The 21,654-nt window shown below is 45.6% G+C and overlaps 1 protein-coding gene across 1 annotated transcript in view; it reads left to right on the plus strand.

Moving 5' to 3' along the window:
- LOC309557657 (up-regulator of cell proliferation-like) overlaps nucleotides 1-18,873 on the plus strand; it is a gene marked incomplete at its 3' end in the record, with an annotated part of 29,273 nt that extends 10,400 nt beyond the window's left edge. Inside the window, exons 2-3 of the mRNA XM_082260446.1 lie at nucleotides 3,667-3,952; nucleotides 14,201-18,873. Coding sequence (XP_082116572.1) covers nucleotides 3,670-3,952; nucleotides 14,201-18,873 — 4,956 coding nt within the window. The 5' untranslated portion in view covers nucleotides 3,667-3,669. The remainder of the gene's footprint in view (nucleotides 1-3,666; nucleotides 3,953-14,200) is intronic.
- Between the last annotated feature and the right edge of the window lie 2,781 nt (nucleotides 18,874-21,654).

Genomic DNA, 21,654 nt, shown 5'->3' on the forward strand with positions numbered 1-21,654 from the left:
CAATTCGGCACTGCTTTACTTATACTGACAATTGCGCGGTCGTGCGACGCTGTAACCAAATAAAATTGATGTCCTTTTTTTCCCACAAATAGAGCTTTCTTTTGGTGGTATTTGATCAACTCTGCGACTTTTATTTTTTTTTGCGCTATAAACAAAAAAAGAGCGCCATTTCTGAAAAAAAAAACCCCAATATTTTCCACTTTCTGTTATAGAACATTCCCCCCCCCCCCCCAATAAAAATGTAAAAATCAAAACTTCTCTATCGTCCATTGACAGACGCAGCTCTTATGCTTCATAGACAATTGGGTTATGCTGCCCCCTACTGGAGTAGTACTAGGCAGGAATAAAAGAGTTTACCGTGCCTACCGGGGGGGCTATCCCTATAGGCATAATCCCACACCCTCTGCTCCAGCAGTGGGGGTCCTCCCATGTTGATGAGGACAAGGGCCTCTTCCCCACAACCCTGGTCCAGTGGTTGTGGGGGTCTACGGGCAGGGGGGCTTATCTGACGATGAAAGTTCCTACTGGATAGGCAAACCAATGGCTAACTGATTTCACTTTTATTTACAATTAAGAAACAGCTTCTCGGGGCCGGGAGCTGGTTCTCTGGCTAAAATGCCTCCACACTTCAATGATAGAATTAGTAGTAAGATCAAGCCAGCTACTTGGTGCCATTCATACAAATAATAATTCATAAGTCTACTGGCTACATAAACATAACAGTAACAAATGAACGCGTTTCAACTAAAACAGCCTTCCTCATAGCATTGCTAACACTAACTTCAAAGAAGTTTGGATGCCTAACCCAAACCCCAAACCCCATTGAAATCAATCAGGGCCAAATCTGTCAAATGAAAAATTGCCAATTTCCGGCCTAATTTGCAAGAGAGTGCCAAACATAAAGCACAGTGGAGGGGGTTTGAGGATGTGATAATGCAAAGGAATTTATAAAAAAAAAAATTCCATGCAGCCGGGAGCAATGATTTTTTATTTTAAGGAAAAAAATTTAAATTGCCAGCAAATGACTTTGACAGCTGCCATTGCCACAGGGCTATCTTTAATATCGATTTGACCCGGGGCAAACATGTCCTTGGGCCTTCCCAAATCCACTTATCAACTATTTGTGGGCAGTGTGGGCTCAAGGGGCAGCTACTTTGGGCCCCACAACAATGAGCTGCCCCTTTTGCCCTGCCTTAAAGACAGCCCTGCATTGTCTCCCTGCCTTTTTTCGCGGGGGGGGGGGGGGGGTCGGAGGGGGTGGTTGTATGCTGTTTTTTTTTTGGATTCTAAGGGGTACCTTACAAAAAAAAGGTCCACAGAAAACCCATAGCAGACCATTAGGGCCTGGTATAGATTTTAGGCGAGACTCTATGAACATTAAAAAAATGGGATACTTATCATAACAACAAGTGGATGATCTCCCGATTGTTAATATATGTTTGGCAGCTCCTGCTCTCTGTCCCGATCTGTAGCTGCTCCCACCTCCTGCCTTGCTAATACGATGACATTGGTGGCCGGTCGGGAGACATGAGAGAATACACACAGGCTTCTAACTGCCTCTGCCAACCGTAAGACACTGCAAGGGAGGCAGATAATAAAATGGGCATTGAGCAGGGAGGATGGGGTGAATGCAAGGAAGACTTTGGGGGGGGGGGGGGGGCATGACTGGAGGGAGGAATGTGATGGGGGACCATGACTGCAGGGAGGACTGTGATGGGGGCCATGACTGCAGGGAGGACTGTGATGGGTGGCTATGACTGCAGGGAGGACTGTGATGGGGGCCATGACTGCAGGGAGGACTGAGATGGGGGGCCATGACTGCAGGGAGGACTGAGATGGGGGGCCATGACTGCAGGGAGGACTGTGATGGGGGCCATGACTGCAGAGAGGACTGTGATGGGTGGCTATGACTGCAGGGAGGACAGTGATGGGGGCCATGACTGCAAGCAGGACTGGGATGGGGGGGCTTGACTACAGGGAGAATTGTTATGGGGGTCATGACTGCAGGGAGGACTGTGATGGGGGGGGGGGGCAATGACTGCAGGGAGAACTGTGATGGGGGGACCATGCCTGCAGGGAGGACTGTGATGGGGGACCATGACTGCAGGGAGCAGTGTGATGGGGGGCCATGACTGCAGAGAGGACTGTGATGGGAGGCCATAACTACAGGGAGGACTGTGATGGGGGGCTGTGACTACAAAGATGACTCGGATGAGGGACCATGACTGCAGGAAGGACTGGGATGGGGTACCATGACTGCAGGAAGGACTGTGATGGGGGCTATTACTGCAGGGAGGACTGTGGTGGGGGGCTATGACTGCAGGGAGGACTGTGATGGGGGCATGACTGCAGGGAGGACTGTGATGGGGGGTCATGACTGCAGGGAGGACTGTGATAGGGGAACCATGACTACAGGAAGGATTGTGATGGGATGGGGGGAGGGGGCATGACTGCAGGAAGGACTGTGATGGGGGGCCATGACTGAAGGGAGGACTGTGATGGGGGGCCATGACTGCAGGGAGGTCTGTGATGGGGGGGGGCATGATAGCAGGGAGGACTGTGATGGGGGGAGGGGGACAAGACTGCAGGAAGGATTGTAATAGGGGGGCCATGACTGCAAGAAGGGCTGGAATGTGGGAGGGCATGACTGCAGGGAAGACTGGGATGGGGGGCATGACTTCAGGGAAGACTGGGATGGGGGGCATGACTGCAGGGAGGACTGTGATGGGGTGCAATGACTGCAGGGAGGACTTTGATGGGGGTGGGCATGACTGCAGGGAGGATTGTGATGGGGGGGGCATGACTGCAGGGAGGACTGTGATGGGGGGCCATGACTGCAGGGAGGACTGTGATGGGGGGCCATGACTGCAGGGAGGACCGTGATGGGGGAACGAACTTCAAGTGACACTGTGATATAAAGGGGACTGCACTGTACGGTAAAGGGGGACTGTAATTATTACAGTACAGTCCCCTTTATATCACAGTGCTCCTTTACCCTGCAGTTCCCCATCCGCCACCACCCCAGTCCCTGAAAAAGTGGCTACACCAAAAATGGTCCCTGGTGCCAAAAAGGTTGGGGACCGATACTGTCATCCAGTAGTGGAGAAGTCAGGCAGAATTGGGATTTCAGTGCAGCAGAGGCAGCATTAAAAGCTTTCTACAGAAATTTAGACGTTCAATGGATCTCTGCCAAGAAATTTTCTGTACTTGTTGCATTTTTAAAGAGACAAAATATGGGGAAATGCCTGTAGGGTGTAGTATAAATAAAATTCACTCATATGGAGCTACCTGTACATTGGTTTTGTGCGAATGGGGGATATTTTAGCTTCAGGTCAAATGTTTGTCTTCATACAGAATAGATTAAATCAGGACAAAAAACACATTATGGGCCATAGATGGAGCTGATGATCTATTTCTTATGATCGTTAGCTCCATCTAGTGGCCATAATGCAGTATTTTTCTGCTGTATAAAAAATAATGAATATGCATGCAAGTTCACGGGACGAAAAGCTCTTTAAATCATACAACATATGTCATTTTTTTACAAAGTATTTTGCCTACACAGTCACTTTACTGCAAATGGATAGGTGAAATATAAAAGGGTCTAATACGTAATCATTTTGCATGTGTATGCTAATACTGTACCCATCTTGTCTTGCCTAATAGACCATGGCTTATTGTGAAGAGGCCTCAAAGACCATTGACCAGTTAAGAAGAAAGCTCAGCGAGATTTCAGAGGATGATCTGGGCCGTCTCAGTAACAAGCTAAGCTTACTGGATTTCCTTAAACCCCAAGATGTCCATCTGGGTTCTGCTGTATGGAGCACGAGAGATAAAATCGAGGAGATCCTCAACACCATCATACAGCAAGGAGAGTCCGTCTGCCGGAGATTCCTTTTCAAACTTGAGGATATAATCCTTCTATTCCCAGCCTTGTCTGACCTCTCCAATGGTGAGATTTATAGATGACGTATACTTACTTATAATGCATATAGAAATACCTGCCTTCATTCATATCAACCAACCACAACCAGGCTTAGGCAAGAAATCTTTAACTCTCTGCTTCGTCCTCCACCCTGTCTACCCACTAACTCACTCACTGCCCAAGAGATTGCCAATCACAAGACAAGGTTGATGCAATACATGAGGGCACCTCCACTGTGCGTACATCTTCCCCACTCAACATACCTTGCCTAACAGCACAGTCAACACTCTCCTCTTTTGCACTGGCTATTACTGAAGAGGTTACAGATCTTTTCTCAGATGCCCACCTAATTGTCCCCTGAACCTGTTCCCTCACAACCACTACAGTCACCCTCCTATTCTATCCTATGCTCCCTTACACACATCTTCAATCTCTCCTTCTCTAGTGGCACCTTCCCCTCCCCTCTATACCATGCGCAGATCACTCCCATACCTAAAAATCCCTCACTGATCGACCTGAACAATTTAAGACCCATCTCATTGCTCCCATTCACCTCTAAACTTCTAGAATGCCTAGTCTACAACCATCTTAGCTCCTACCTTAGTGAAAATAACCTTCTTGATCCCTTACAGTCTGGCTTTTGCTAGCAGCACTCCACAGAAACTGCCTTAATAAAACTCAATAACGATTTACTAACTGCTAAAACCAATGGCCACTACTCCATACTTCTATTACTTGACCTTTCTGTGGCCTTTGATACTGTTAACCACCCGCTCCTTCCCAATAAACTCAGTTCTCTTGGCCTCCAAGACTCTGCTCTATCTTGGTTCTCCTCTTACCTATCACAGTGCTCCTTCAGTGTTACCTACAACTCTACCTCCTCCTCTCCATTGCCCCTTTCTGTGGGGGTTCCCCAAGGCTCTGTTTATGGACCCCTTCTCTTCTCTATCTAGACCGCCTCCCTCCCTTGGTCACTTGATAACCGCCCATGGCTCCCAATACCATCTATCGGCTGATTACATTCAAATCTATCTGTCTACTCCTCACCTCACTCCTTCAGTCTCCTCTTGCATTACTAATATACTAACTGACATATCAGCATGGATGCCGCCAGTGGCGGCCCGTGCATACGGGGCGCCAGGGCGCCGCCCCCTACCCCTAAAAAAAAAGAAAAAAAAAAAGAAAAAAAAAAACGAACAAATAAAGTTGTACAAAAAAAAAAAATTGGGTTCGCTGGCCTCGCCTGAAGGAACTGGTGGCTGAGGGGGGATGGGGTTACGTCCCAGAAGAGGCGCCGATTGGCTGCCTTCTGGAGGGTAGGGGGGTATCCTGGGTGCAAGTCTTTGCGATTGGACACCCCCACTTTCTGATATCCTGGCTGTGATTGGTCCAGTCTACAGCCTGGACCAATCATCATCCAGGATATCGCTGACGTCGCAATGGGGGCGGTGCCGGTGCGTGCGTCAGTCACTCACCGTCGCTCACAGAAAAGGAGAGGCCGCCCGCCAGTTCCCGCCGCCGAGACGAGGGAGAAGGACCCGCCGCAGAAGAGGAGGAAGAAGCTGAGCCGTGCCACCACCAGGTAAGTTTGAAGGGAGCAGGCCGCCCGCCGGTTCCCGCCGCCGAGACGAGGGAGAAGGGCCCGCCGCAGAAGAGGAAGAAGCTGAGCTGCCCCGCCGCCAGGTAAGTTTGAAGGGAGCAGGCCGCCCGCCGGTTCCCGCCGCCGAGATGAGGGAGAAGGACCCGCCGCAGAAGAGGAAGAAGCTGAGCTGCCCCGCCGCCAGGTAAGTTTGAAGGGAGCTCGCACGCTGGTCTCTGCATCGATTGGGGTACAATGCTGGCACTCTGCAATCATTGGGGGACAATGCTGGCACTCTGCAATCATTGGGGGACAATGCTGGCACTCTGCAATCATTGGGGGATAAAGCTGTGGCACTCTGCAATCATTGGGGGGCAATGCTGGCACTCTGCAATAATTGGGGGACAAAGCTGTGGCACTCTGCAATCATTGGGGGACAATGCTGGCACTCTGCAATCATTGGGGGACAATGCTGTGGCGCTCTGCAATCATTGGGGGACAATGCTGTGGCGCTCTGCAATCATTGGGGGACAATGCTGTGGCCACTCTGCAATCATTGGGGTACAATGCTGTGGCACTCTGCAATCATTGGGGGACAATGCTGGCCCTCTGCAATCATTGGGGGACAATGCTGTGGCGCTCTGCAATCATTGGGGGACAATGCTGTGGCGCTCTGCAATCATTGGGGGACAATGCTGTGGCGCTCTGCAATCATTGGGGGACAATGCTGTGGCCACTCTGCAATCATTGGGGTACAATGCTGTGGCACTCTGCAATCATTGGGGGACAATGCTGTGGCGCTCTGCAATCATTGGGGGACAATGCTGGCACTCTGCAATAATTGGGGGACAATGCTGTGGCGCTCTGCAATCATTGGGGGACAATGCTGTGGCGCTCTGCAATTATTGGGGGACAATGCTGTGGCGCTCTGCAATCATTGGGGGACAATGCTGTGGCCACTCTGCAATCATTGGGGTACAATGCTGTGGCACTCTGCAATCATTGGGGGACAATGCTGTGGCGCTCTGCAATCATTGGGGGACAATGCTGGCACTCTGCAATAATTGAGGGACAATGCTGTGGGGCTCTGCAATCATTGGGGGACAATGCTGTGGCGCTCTGCAATCATTGGGGGACAATGCTGTGGTGCTCTGCAATTATTGGGGGACAATGCTGTGGCGCTCTGCAATAATTGGGGGACAATGCTGTGGCGCTCTGCAATCATTGGGGACAATGCTGTGGCGCTCTGCAATCATTGGGGGACAATGCTGTGGCGCTCTGCAATCATTGGGGTACAATGCTGTGGTGCTCTGCAATCATTGGGGGACAATGCTGTGGCCACTCTGCAATCATTGGGGTACAATGCTGTGGCACTCTGCAATCATTGGGGGACAATGCGGTGGCGCTCTGCAATCATTGGGGGACAATGCTGTGGGCACTCTGCAATCATTGGGGGACAATGCTGTGGCGCTCTGCAATCATTGGGGGACAATGCTGTGGCGCTCTGCAATCATTGGGGGACAATGCTGTGGCGCTCTGCAATCATTTGGGGACAATGCTGTGGTGCTCTGCAGTGATTGGGGACAATGCTGTGGCGCTCTGCAGTGTTTGGGGACAATGCTGTGGCGCTCTGCATTGAAAGGGGCTCGCACGCTGAGCTCTGCATTGATGGGGGCACGGAACAGTTGCATTGAAGGGGGCACGCACGCTGAACTCTGCACAGTGTTTATTGCATTGAAGGGGCACAGCACAGTTGCATTGAAGGGGGCATGCACGCTGAACTCTGCATTGTGGGGGCACAGCACAGTGTTCATTGCATTGAAGGGGGCACAGCACAGTTGCATTGAAGGGGGCATGCACGCTGAACTCTGCATTGTTGGGGCACAGCACAGAGTTCATTGCATTGAAGGGGGCACAGTGTTTATTGCATTGAAGGGGGCACAGCACAGTGTTTATTGCATTGAAGGGGGCACAGCACAGTGTTTATTGCATTGAAGGGGGCATGCACACTGAACTCTGCATTGTTGGGGCACAGCACAGTGTTCATTGCATTGAAGGGGGCATAGCACAGTGTTCATTGCATTGAAGGGGGCACAGAACAGTGTTTATTGCATTGAAGGGGGCACAGCACAGTGTTTATTGCATTGAAGGGGACACAGCACATTGTTCATTGCATTGAAGGGGGCACAGCACAGTTGCATTGAAGGGGGCATGCACGCTGAACTCTGCATTGTGGGGGCACAGCACAGTGTTTATTGCATTGTGGGGGCACAGCACAGTGTTTATTGCATTGAAGGGGGCATAGCACAGTGTTCATTGCATTGAAGGGGGCACAGCACAATGTTCATTGCATTGAAGGGGGCACGCACGCTGAACTCTGCATTGAAGGGGGCATGTACACTGGTCACTGCATTGAAAGGGGGCATGTACGCTGGTCACTGCATTGAAAGGGGGCATATACCATCTCCTGTACCATGACCTGTGACATGCCTATACCATATCTGTGACATGCCTATACCATATCTGTGCCATGCGTGTACCATCACCTGTGCCATGCCTGTACCATCACCTATGCCATGCCTATACCATCACCTGTGCCATGCCTGTACTATCACCTATGCCATGCCTATACCATCACCTGTGCCATGCCTGTACCATGACTTCAAAGTCACGCAATTTTTTACTGCGTTTTTTGACGCGAAGCAATACCTATTACATTTTTCTTTTTGCCCCCCCCCCCCCAAAAAAAATTTTGAGCACCAGCCGCCACTGGATGCCGCACCACTTCCTCAAACAAAATTTCTCTAAAACTGAGCTGGTAATATTCCCCTGCCCTTGCCCTCCTCCATGACTTTTCCATCAAAATCAGTAAGACAACCATCAATCCCTCCCCTCATGCCATGGTACTTGGTGTAATCCTAGACTCTGACTTGTCATTTCAGCCCCAAATCCAATCATTGTCAAAAGCTTGTAGACTTCACCTCTAAAATATGTCCCTTTTTAACAAATGAAAGCACCAAGCTACTCATTCATTTCCTTGTTATCTCTCGCCTCGACTATTGCAACTCCCTTCTCATAGGCCTACCTCTCCATAGGCTATCCCCTCCTTAGTCTATCATGAACGCTGCTGCCAGACTTATTCACCTTACCAACTGCTCAGTGTCTGCCTCCCCTCTCTGCCAACCCCTACACTGGCTCCCGATCGCCCAGCAAATTAAATTCAAAATACTAACCACAACATAAAAAAACATTCACAACTCTGCCCCGAGCTACATCACCAATTGTGTCTCCAAATATCACCCAAACCGTCCTCTCTGCTCCTCTCAAGTCCACCTACACTCAAGCTCCCTTATCTCCTCCTCCCACACTCGTCTACAGGATTTCTCCAGCGCCTCTCCCATCCTCTGGAATGCTCTACCTCAACCTGTCCAGCTATCTTCTACTCTAGATACTTTCAGGCGATCCCTGAAAACTCATGTCTTCAGGGAAACCTATCACATCGCCAACTAATCTTTGACCTCTTCCATCAGCTTATTCCCCACAGTTACAACCTTTTGTACCACCCGCCCCAACCTATTAGATTGTAAGTCCTTCTGAGCAAGGTCCTCTTAAGTCTCATGTATTTTATTGTATTGTAACTGTATTGTCTCCCTTTTATATTGTAAAGCGCTGCGTAAACTGTTGGCACTATATAAATCCTGTATAAAAATATTATTATTATTATTATTATTAATAATAATAATAATAATAATAATATTAAAACGCTCTACCATCTATAATGTAATTCCTCCCTCTGGCCTTCTCTTCAGTCTTGCACAAATGTAGAGGCTCCTCTCTTGGACTGAAATGGCTTACTCTGATTTCACTGCACACTGTGAGCTTCTCACAATGTGCTTTAGAAGCTGTAGAGGAAGTCAGACAGAACCTTTCCTCATTCCATGGGCAGAGGTCATCCAGCCCTGTCCCTGGCCCACCCCTTTCAATTATTAGATTTCAGTTCATTTGTTCAAGTATAAAAATGAAACCTGCCTAGGAACACCCACCCCTTAAGACATTTTGCTATTTGCATAACTCCTCCCAAGAAGCAGCCCACTGCTTGCATCAAGGCTGAAGGCTCTTGGGAATATTTAGGCAGGGTGCTGTTATGTTTTCTATGTACAGCACCCTTGCATAGAGAAGCACAGAAACCCAGTGATGACACAACTGGGACCAAAATAAGGTAAGTAATCAAAACAGACAGGTTTTACATAAAAATTGCATTAGCATGCTGATGAGGGGAATGGAGAAACCAATGAAGGCAACATATAAGCATAATAAACTTCAGCTTGAATTAACTACATTAAAGCCTATTTCCAGCCAAAATTGCTTTTTTTTTTCTTTCTCTTGCATGATATCCCCTTGACATCCATACCAGACCCTCATCAAGGATAAGGGTCTGGTATGTATTTTTTGGGGGGGAAGGACACTTTTTTTCATAATTTTTGCATGAGGCCCCTTTTTTAAAAATCTATATCTGGTATAGAATTTAAGGGTGACTCTACGCATTTTTTTGTGGGTTCCCCCATTAACAGCTATACCACACTCTCACCTAGCATGGGATATGTTAAAGATCAAGGGTCTCCAAAGTTTCTAAAGAAAGGGGCAGTTTACTGCCCTTCAGACTCTAGGGGGAGCCAGAGTGGCCAGCAGGAGTAAAGAAAATTACACAGCGCCTGTAGTCAGTATTATTGGTATAAGTTGGAGGAATAGTGCCCCACTATTAGTATTAGTGGAGGAATTATGCCTATTTGTTTAGATCGGTGGAAGGAATTATGCCCCATTGCTGGTGCCAGTGAGAGGAATGGTTCCCCATGGTTGGTGTCAGTGAAAGAAATAGTGCTTCCTTGTTGGTGTCAGTGGGAGGAATATTGCCCAAAGGGCCACATTTGGCCCACAGGCTATAGATTGGAGACCTCTGCTATAGATAAAGAGAATTCCAGGCCAATTTGTTTACAGACAGAAGCTAGAGGCTAGGAGCTGTAATTTACCATACAGTTTAGACAGGTTCAGGGCACCTCCAGGAATATTAAAAAAAGGAATTTGGTTTCACTTTCAGCAATAATAAAATTGCTGCCCCCTGGGAAAATGCAATTTTTGTTAACTTTTTTTTGCTTTGTGACATGTCCCTCTGGTCATGCCTGATCCCCTAATGCCATCTGTTTGACAACCCCTTGCTGATTGGCATAGAATAAGGCTCTACAAACCTTTCAGTATGAGGGGCCCATTGTATGTTTTACAAATGTAGCACTGCCCCCTAGGGAGCTGCTGAGATTTACACTTTCTGGATTCCCCTGGGTTACCCGTAGCAACAGTCTATGAAATGTATCACTTTATGTCCTTGGCTCAGATAATGAACAGTCCAGGGGATTTGTTTTTTTTGTGTTTTATTTAGAACTGGGATGGGAGAAGGGATGAGTGGGATACTCCAACTATGAACTTTTCACAAATCCGAGGACAAATAGCTGTAGTGTGTGCGGCAAGGCCGCTGCTTCACCTTTCCACTGAAGTGAAGATAAAGAGTATGATCCTGTGATAATTTATCTTTAGGGTCCTAACTTGGCACCCCTTTTCTCACTTGCTGTCCACTGACTCTCACTGGAGGGGTCCCTTTCCTGGGCAGACCCCTGGCAAGCTTGCCGGTACTCACGAACACTGTTTTTCAAAAGGTTGCTCTGCCTTCAGCTCCACTTGTCAGTATCCACTGGACCTCCTGGCTCAGCACCACACGTTTGGATCACTAGTCGGACCGCCTGCGACCACCTTCCACACAGACAGGAGGAGAGATGGTTGTCACCTTCCTCCTGGGACCTGGCTTCCCGCCCAAAGACACCCTGTCACATGTGCCCTTGGCTTTTATACCATATCCCAGGATGCACCACTGTTGTGCCAACCCACTGGGATAGTTACAAAAGCCTGTGTGTTACTGGCTGGGTTTCCTCCACTGTCTAACAGGCTCCCCTATTGGAAACAGTGGGGACATTCCCTCAACCCAGATTAATCACACCCTGGACACATGCAACAGGCCTAACTACTGATCAGGCTCCCCTGATAAGTAGATGGAGCAAACTATGTTTTCTTCCTAGCACCTATCTAGGAGGGTGCTACACAAATATATGTGGGCATAAAGGAATCTCCATTTGAGTTCCTCTCTTACATAAGGGTCCTTATTTGATTTCCTTTTACATTAGAGTCCCCATAAGAGTGCATTTTACATTAGAACAGATTCCCTGCTTAAATCTGGGTCCCCCTTATGCCATGGTCCCCATCAGAGTCCCCACATCAGTGTCTTTATCAGAGTCCTCACCTTACAGAGTCCAGGTACAGGTTGGAGGGGGGTCGAAGATAGACCATAGGCAGCCACTGCTGACCTTAGTCCTCAATCTCTGCACATTGCAGATATGCCAGTGCCCCTAGGTGAGGGCTGGATACAATTTTGTATCGGGTCGTATATGGTCCTTGGGCTATAGTTTGGGGACCCCTGGCCTAGCAAGTGGCCAGAATTGATTTCTAAGATTTGGCCCTGTTTGCAATCTCAGTCTACATTCCATTTATAATCCTTCTTTCTTAGTTGTGTCTTGGCACTAGTCATTACACAAAGATAGAAAAAGGAATCTATGATAATTAGAAAACTAGTGGCAACTGCATTGTTGTATTTTCTAAAGATAACCCCATCTTCAATAGGGTTTGCATATTGCCACTTGTTCCTGCACCGTCTAAAAAAAAAAAGGTCAAAAGGATTTGTTACCATTACCCAAGAAAGTGGCAGTTCAAACAATGCATCCTACAGCCTCCAGTCCAAGTACCATTCTTACTTCTAATTGAACACTGAAGAAGCAGCTCCTAGATGCCCTAAAGAGTGTTATGGGGAGATGAGTAAGCACAGTGCCAGGAGGTTGATGGCCAAGCAATCTTCATTAAAGGTATCATATCCTATTAGCTTTTTTTTTCATATATTGTACAAATGTAGTTAAGAAGAGAAACTGTAACATTGTGAACAAACAGTCAAATAAAAGAACTACATTGTGTTTCAATTTTTGTCCTGTTGTTACAAACTAATGGAATTAAAAACTGCTGGAGAAGCCAATGTAAGAGATGTCTATGTCTTGCTCTCTATATTGATAGGTCATTGGTTCTTGTGTTTAAACCCTAACTCCAGGACATAAGGGAGCCCCTTCCCACCCTTCCCTCCACCTCTATCTGATCACTGGGTTAACCACTTAAGCCCCGGAAGATTTTACCCCATTCCTGACGAGGCCCTATTTTGCGATTCGGCACTGTGTGACTTTAAGGGACAATTGCACGGTTGTGCGACACTGTACGTAAACAAATTTGATGTCCTTTTTTTCCCACAAACAGAGCTTTCTTTTGGTGGTATTTGATCACATGTGCGATTTTTTGATCATGCGCTATAATAAAAAAAGAGCGACAATTTTGCAAAAATAACAATATTTTTCACATTTTTTTATATGAAATTCCCAAAAAAAAAAAAAATGTAAAAATCAAAATATTTTAACATTTTAGGCCAATTTGTTTTCTGCTACATATGTTTGGTAAAAAAAAAATCGTATTTTGATTGGTTTGTGCAAAAGTTATTGCGTTTACTAACTAAGGGAAAGATTTTTGTCATTTTTATTGTTTTTTTTTTTAACAAGTAATGGCGGCGATCTGCGATTTTTTTTTTCAGGACTGCAACATTGTGGCGGACAGATCGGACCCTTGACTGACATTTTTGACACTTTTGCGGGTACCAGTGACATTACTACAGTAATCAGTGCTATACATATGCACTGTTACTGTAAAAATGACACTGGCAGGGAAGGGGTTAACTTTATTGGAAAAGGAGGGGTTAAATGTGTCCCTAGGGGTGTGCTTCTAACTGTGAAGGGATGTGGCTGTTTGTGTAACTACAGAGATATACGATCCTACATAGCAGGTTCGTATGATCTCTGCACTTACACAGGAGAGAATGACAGGCGGCTTTAGCTTGCATTAGCCGCCTGCCTTTCTCCCTCTCCAGCGGGAGATCGCGAGTGGCCGGCGGACTCGATGTCACACGCGCGGGCATCACAGTGGTCACCCGGCGGCACGCGCTCGCCCCCTATTGGCTCGCAGGCGAGTGATGTACCCCTACGTCACTTTGCCTGCACGGGGCTGACCGCTGCAGTATATGTACTTGCGGCGGCCAGGAAGTGGTTAAAAAAAATATATATTTTAAACCCCCTTTTTCACTTGCCCTATGCAGCGGTCATGTGATCATCCAGCACCAGGTTCTTTCCAAGGCTGGCCAGTGGAGGGGTTCTCTCAGAATCCAGAAGATGACTGATGTTAAACCAAGGGGAGTGAAGGGGACCATCTAGCAAGGGTTAATGTGTGGCACTGGTTCAGCGGTCCCTGCAGGTAGAATTGGTGTCAGCAAGGGACCTGGATAGGGGAATTCAGGTGAGTATAACTGATTTCACAAGGTAAGAACATCTAAAAGGCAGGATAGGTTAGAGGCTTGGGAAAGAACGATAGAAAAAAAATAGAATTTGGGTGGAGTCTGGTTTCAAAAAAATCTTTGTCCCCCATTTGTTGAATAATTCTTACTTTGATAAAAAAAATATTTGTTAAAAATGTTTCCATAGAAGTTAACACTCGCATATCTTTAATTTTCTCAGCAAAAAGGAAGACCTTCTGTGAAATACTGTCTCAGCTCGGAATGGAGAACTATGAAAGTTGTGCAATAACTCTTCGTAAATTGTTGGCCATTGGACAAGACAATTTAGAGCCAATTACTTTCCAGACAGTGAAGGACACTCCATGGTTTTTTCTGAGGATGCTCATGTCTCTAAATATAAAGGCACGCAATACAGAGCCTATACAATCAAACCTGAGCGGGAGCTCCGATCAAGAAATAAATGAAACTGACCATTTAGGCAGTGTCCATCCACTTGACGTCCTATGTACGATCTTGCATTGTTCTGATGGTTTCTTACAACAGGAGATTGTGTCCAAAATGTCCATGTGTCAGTTTGCTGTCCCCCTGCTGCTCCCTGCTTGTGATAGTCCAAACTGTACCTTTATGTTGTGGGCAATGAGAGACATTGTGAAAAAATGGAGACCCCAGTCTCTGGTAGATAGGAAAGGATTCAAGGAAGCACATTTAGTCAACATCTCCATGCCCATCTTCTCCTTTGTGAGACTCGGGAACTGCAGTTTGTCCAAATCAGCCATTCTAAATCATATTATCTCCTCCACCCAGAGGCTGTTTCCCTTTTTCATCCATAGGAACTTGGAAGGTGGGAACATCCCTCGAAAAATCTCAGAGGGCTTAGTGGAAACTTCCTGGTTCTTCCCTTCTGGCCAAGGGAGCTCAGATGTTTTTCCAGAGCCCTTTATGGTTATGAACCTACGAGGAGATGTATCAACAAACTCTATACAGTTCGCCTTTCTAGGGGAGATTTCGACAGCTGTTTTCATATTTGTCGACTGTATTAGTGAGAATGAGTACCAGCAGCTCTTAAAGTTAGGAGATGCTCACACCGAATATTACATTGTCATATCAAATGCTTCTGGTCCAATCAGTGCTACTCGGGAATATTTAAAAAAACTTTCTCCAAGACTTAAGATACACGAAAACCGAGTGCTTTTAAAAAAGAGAAATATAACCAATGCCATGTTGGTGAAAAAGTTACAGATTATAATTGGAGACGTGATAGCCACTTTTCCCAAAGTACCTAAACTAGAGGACTTGGTGGACAAGGCTTGTAAACATGGAATCTGTGTAGATGAAAATTCAAAAGAGTGTCAAACTGCTAAGCACTGTGCATTGGAAATTACTAAAAAGGTCCAGGACGTGGAAAAATATAAAGAAAACACAATGATACTTCAGGGAGAGCTATGTAAAAAACTGGCAGACACAGATAAGGAATTATACAGGAAGAAAAAACAAGGCGATGAATGCTCAGAAAAATACAGCATGCAACTCACAAAGGAGAAATTTGATTTACTTGTACAACAGAGTAAGCACAATATACCCCCTGACATCGAAAGGTTTATCAAGTCGCTCATTCAGCTGAGCCCCTTGGAAAGATGTTACTTTTTGAAATGGATGAGGATTTTCCTTGACTCTATTTCAATGTCGCATCTGTCAGAATTACAAGATCCAAAATCAAATGAAAGCGTTGATAAATCGCTAAGTCTAGATATGAAAGGTCTTGGGGGTAAAAAAAAGCCAGTGGGCTCTTTAGGCCTTGAACATTTCATTCGAGAACTGGCTCAGTTTTATGAAGCTGAATCTTTCCTGGTTCAGGAGAAAAAAATAAAAAAAAGTGAGAGAAAATGTCACCATCTCCCAGGAGTAGCAGCTGATCTCCTGCTCGATGGGTTTCCTCTAGAGCTGATTGACGGAGATGCTTCCAATATCCCATTGCAGTGGATAACTGATGTTCTGACTGAGTTGGATGAAAAAACAGCTGGACAGTGTAAGCTGAAAGTAATAACTGTCCTGGGTGTTCAAAGTACGGGGAAGTCTACCCTCCTGAACACCATGTTTGGTTTGCATTTTCCGGTGGCCAGTGGACGATGCACTCGAGGAGCCTTCATGACGCTCATTAAAGTAAAAGAAGACCTCCAGGAGGAGCTGGGCTGTCACTTCATTCTTGTGATTGACACCGAAGGATTGAAAGCGCCTGAGTGTATGTCCCTGGAAGGCAGTTATGACCATGACAATGAGCTTGCAACACTGGTAGTTGGGTTAAGTGACATCACTATCATTAATCTGTCTATGGAGAATGTGGTGGAGATGAATGACATCCTGCAGATCGTAGTCCATGCGTTTCTAAGAATGAAACGATTTGGAAGGAAGCCCAACTGCAGATTTGTACATCAGAACGTGTCAGATATTGCAGCCCATTGGAATAACCTAAGAGGGAGAAAAAAATTTAAGGAACAGTTAGACGAGATGACCAGATTTGCTGCAAAAATGGAAAAAAGAAGGGAAGTGAAAGAATTTGCCGATGTCCTTGACCATGACCTAGAAAATCACAGTGTGTACATTCCTGGTCTCTGGTGTGGTGACCCACCAATGGCTTCAATAAATGTTGGCTACAGCGAAAACATTTATGAACTTAAAAGAAACCTGCTTACATTTATTAAACAGCTGCCCAAGACCTCTCAAACAATTTATGGTTTTTCGCAGTGGCTAAGACATCTATGGGACAGTGTCAGACATGAAACCTTTATTTTTAGCTTCAGAAACAGCCTAGTGGCTTCAGCTTATGACCAACTGAATGTGAAATATTCAGAACTTCAATGGAAGTTCATAAAAGCGACCTACCATTGGTTGGCCCAGTCTGAGAATGTAATCAAGAACCAGACTGGACCGCTTCAAATGGACATATTAGAAAAATTTTACGCTGAACTTTGGGATTTTCTGCAAAAAGAGGAGACAAGCACAAAAGAATCTTTGGAAGAGTATTTTGAAAGTGCTTCTACCAATGGCGACCTTATTGAAAGATACAAAGAAGAGTTCTTTCAGCGTGTGAAAATGCTAAGAAATCAATGTGAGTCTCAGCTACGCTCCAGACTTGAAGAAGCCATCAGAATTCAAAAACAAAAAAATGAGCTCCAAGTCAAACTAGATCAATGGCACCAAATCATTGAAGACAAAGTCACTGCCCTCTTGGAGTACTACAGGAAAACAAACATTACTCCAAATAGCCAGATGATAGATATTGAATTTACCAAAATGTGGGAAGAAGCCTTTTCAGGATTTCAGTTGGTGAGCTTAAAAACACATAATATCAAGCAAAAAATCTTTAGACATCTCCAAAGAGACTTGGGAAACAAATCTGGGTTAGTGACTGCAAAACTTTCCAAAATACAACATTTAGATGAATATGAGCATGTGGACTTTACAGTAGACAAAGATTATATCACTAGCCCTTGGGGTGAGGAAGATGATTGTATACACCTTCATCTGAAGCTAACAAGCTTCGTAAACTGGTTGCTTAAGAAATGTTTAGGTTTCGTAAAAGACAAGGTCAACATAGGAGGGGATTATCAAGAGACTTACTGCCAGGATCTTCTAGACATGGTCAATAAAGAACTTAAACAGGAAAATGTTCAGGAGCTCCAAACTATGGAATTGTTTGAGCTAGATGTGAAACTCCTAATTTTAGGCAGGGCTGCTCCCATGTTTCAGACAATGCATGAGTACTACATTCAAGAAAATGATCCTAAGCTGTGCTTAGAGAGACTAAAACCTCAATACTTCTCAAAATTTCAAAATATATTTCAAACCAAAGATGTGTGCCAAAACACAGCCAAAAATTTCTGTGACACATGCCTTAAACCAGCAATAACCGAGTACATTTATAAACACCTCGGAAAAGAGATGGTGGATGATATTTTGCTGAGCGAGGATCACAGAAAATACAGCAGCCGAACATTTTTTCAGTTTGATTTGCTTAAAAAGCTTTTGTTGGACAACCAATTTGCTCAATACACCGAATATATACAAAACTATAATAAATTTGTAGATGGATGGATTTCAAAATATATTTGCAACAAATACAAAAAAGGCACAGCTTTGAAAGAACTGCACGCTAAAGTCCTCTCTTTAATCATCAAAATGTTAATGAATGTCCTTAGTGATCCAGAGGTCCTGGAAAGTTCAAATATTTCATTATTTATGGAGAAATTTTCTGAAATGTTGATAAAAGAGTTAGTTCTTCCTCGTAGTGTGGTAAAAGCCATGTTATACCAGAGCCAGATGTCTGTTGAGGAGTTTTCCTCCAACATTAAGGCTTTTCTCCTTAAGACAGAAGAAGAAATAAAGCAGGAGTTCAACTCTTTAAGCTTTAAAGTGGTCCGTTCAAAAATGACCCTGAAACCGGAGGAGGAATTGTTCAAAAGGGTATTTGGATGTGGGACGCAGTGTCCATTTTGCCGCGTTCCCTGTGAGGCAGGAGGACTGGATCACCAAGAGCACTTTGCCTCCATTCATCGCCCCCAGGGTTTAGGCGGATGCAAAGACCATAAAACAAGAAAACTTGACAATGTTGTGTGCACTACTGACGTATTAGGAATCCGTGAATTCAGACATATGAAAACAGATAATAAGTTTGTCCCTTACAGTGACTATCGCAGGACCTATCCTGATTGGTCCATACAGCCTGACCGGAGTGTGAACGCCTCAGATTATTGGAAATATGTTCTAAAGGAGTTTAATGAGCAATTTGCAGACTGGTACGGGTGCAATCCAGCGGACATACCTGAAGAGTGGCAAAATATAACGCAGGAGGAGGCCATGAGAAGCCTTCAAGAGACTTTCTTCAACATAGAATAACCTATTTTTGTTCAAACAAAATCTACTAGAACCAGAGCAAATATAGTATATGTAACTAGTACTAGTTGGACTATACTTATATTACATGACTTGATATTGTTCACTGTCTTATTAGAAAATATGGATGTCAGTACAACATCTTAAAGCGGAGCTTCAGGCTCCCCCAAAAAAATAAAAGTCAGCAGCTACAAAGACTGGGCACTGTTCAGGAATCCAGCCGTATCCTCACCTGAGCCGATTTTCCAATCAGCTATTGTGTGCTGATTCTGTCATCTTGACTAAGGGAAGCCACCAGCCTTGCGGCTTCACAGCCGGTTTCCTACTGTGCATGCGCAAATCGTTAATGGGCAAGCTGCGGTGTTGAAGAAACTGAACTTCCAGCAAGTGGGAGCGGGTACCTGTCAAAACCAGGTACCCACTCCCCCCAAAAAGTGCCAAATGTGGCAACGGGGGGGGGGGGGGGGAGTGGGCAGACAAGCGGAGCTTCCCCTTTTGGGTGGAGCTCAGCTTTAACCACTTAAGCCCCGGAAGATTTTACCCCCTTCCTGACCAGGGTTTTTTTTGCGATTTTTTACTGCGTGACTTTAACGGACAATTGCGCGGTCGTGCGACGCTGTACCTAAACGAATTTCACGTCCTTTTTTTCCCACAAACAGAGCTTTCTTTTGGTGGTATTTGATCACCTGTGCGATTTTTTGATCGTGTGCTATAAACAAAAAAAGAGCGTAATTTTTGCAAAAATAACAATATTTTTCACTTTTTTTTATATGAAATTCCCCCCCAAAGAAATGTAGAAATCAAAATTTTTTAACATTTTCGGCCAAATTGTTTTATGCTACATATGTTTGGTAAAAAAAATCGCAAAAAGCGTATTTTGATTGGTTTGCGCAAAAGTTATCGCGTTTACTAACAAAGGGAAAGATTTTTGGTGTTTTTTTTTGTAACGAGTAATGGCGGCGATCTGCGATTTTTTTTGCGGTACTGTGACATTGCGGCCGACAGATCGGACCCTTGACTGACATTTTTGACACTTTTGGGGGTACCAGTGACATTACTGCAGTAATCAGTGCTATATATATGCACTGTTACTGCAAAAATGACACTGGCAGGGAAGGGGTTAACTGTATTGGACAGGGAGGGGTTAAGTGTGTCCTAGGGGCGTGATTCTAACTGTAGTGGGACAGGTCAATTGGTGTAAAAACAAAGATCAACGGTTCTACATAGTAGAACCGTCTGATCTCCATTTTTACACAGGGGAGAATGACAGGCGGCTTGTTTACATAAGCCGCTCTGCCTTTCTCCCGCTGTACCGGCGATAGGCGAGTGACCGGCGGACATCGGGTCCGCCGGTCACACGCCCGCACTCCTCCCTGAACGAGCTGAGGCGGGTGCGCGCCTCAGCGGGTGCGCGCTCGCCCGCTATTGGCTCAAATTCCAGTGACAGGCGAGTGACGTAGATCTACGTCACTCTGCCTGGCCGGGGCTGACTGCCGCAGTAAATATACTGTGCGCAGTCGGCAACCGGTTAAGTAAACATTTAATAGCATTCTTCTACTTGGAGCCAAAACTAAATTCCATATTTTGCAAATTTTATATAGTTACATTGGTCCAATCTAAGAATGTATGGGCCATCAATGGTGGATCATTGTGCAAACTGGAAATCACTGTAGTAGACACCACTACTCCAGTGATCACCACTAGCTTCTGAGTCCTATGCTGAATGGTTGCACTGCTGCTTAGTGAACACAAGAGGTCAGCCACTGGGCATGGGAGCCATTCAGAGAACACTTTGCATTTTCCTAATTAATGCAAAGTGTTCTCTGATTGGACAAGGTTGAGATTGTGACTACGCCGCCCTACCTCTCCACCTAGTCCATCAAGAGAACAGTGAGAAAATGCAAAGTCTTTTGTGAGTCAAGCGAGCGGCCTCTTGTGTTTACAAAGCAATTGGGCACCCATTCAGTAAGCAGTGTTTCCAACCTCCCGCAGTGAAGTTTACTGACAAGACACCCAAAATTTACTGACAGCACTATGTTTTTACTGACACAACACATGCACTTTACTGACAGAGACATATTTTTTACTGAAACTTCACAAAAGTACATAAAATAAAGCCTCGTACACACGCAACGAATTTCCGCCGACCGGTCGCCCGTCTTTTGTCCAGAGTGGTGTCTGTTGGTTGGAATGTGCTCTAGACTGCACACAAATTTTCCCGCATGACAGAATTCTACTTCAGAAGTGATGTCATGTGTTGGATTGCTTTCTTTGTGTTCTTTCATCTCTGAGCATGCCTAGTCTTGCTCATAAGATTTTTCCCCATCGAAATCTGTACTAATGAGACGAAAATCGGACGTGTTTTGACGGTCGACAAAAATTATATAGCCTGCACATCAGGATTTTTTCGGCCGAAAAGTCGGAGTCGGTTGTCAGAAGCACCATACTAACAAGCCGAAAATCGGCAGATCGGAAGAAATTTCCCGGCCGAATTTCTACTCGTGTGTCCGAGGCTTGACCGTTGTGCAAAACAGTGCAAATATCAATACTGTTTTTACGCTTCAAACATGTAGCTAGTGCTATTAGCAATGTGTTTAAGGTATAACAAAAGGCAAAAAACATATTTCTCTATTTACATAGGTTAATAGGTTAGGTTAATATAATCCAACACAGACTTTCCACTGTGGGGGAAAGACAGAGAGGAGTGAGAGAGGAGGGGGGGCTGAGAGAGGGGGTGAGAGAGAGGGGGGGGTGAGAGAGGGGGTGAGAGGGAGGGGGGACGGG

This window comes from Pelophylax lessonae (genome assembly GCF_965119305.1).
Source record: "Pelophylax lessonae genome assembly, chromosome: 6".
Taxonomy (NCBI): Eukaryota; Metazoa; Chordata; class Amphibia; order Anura; family Ranidae; genus Pelophylax; species Pelophylax lessonae.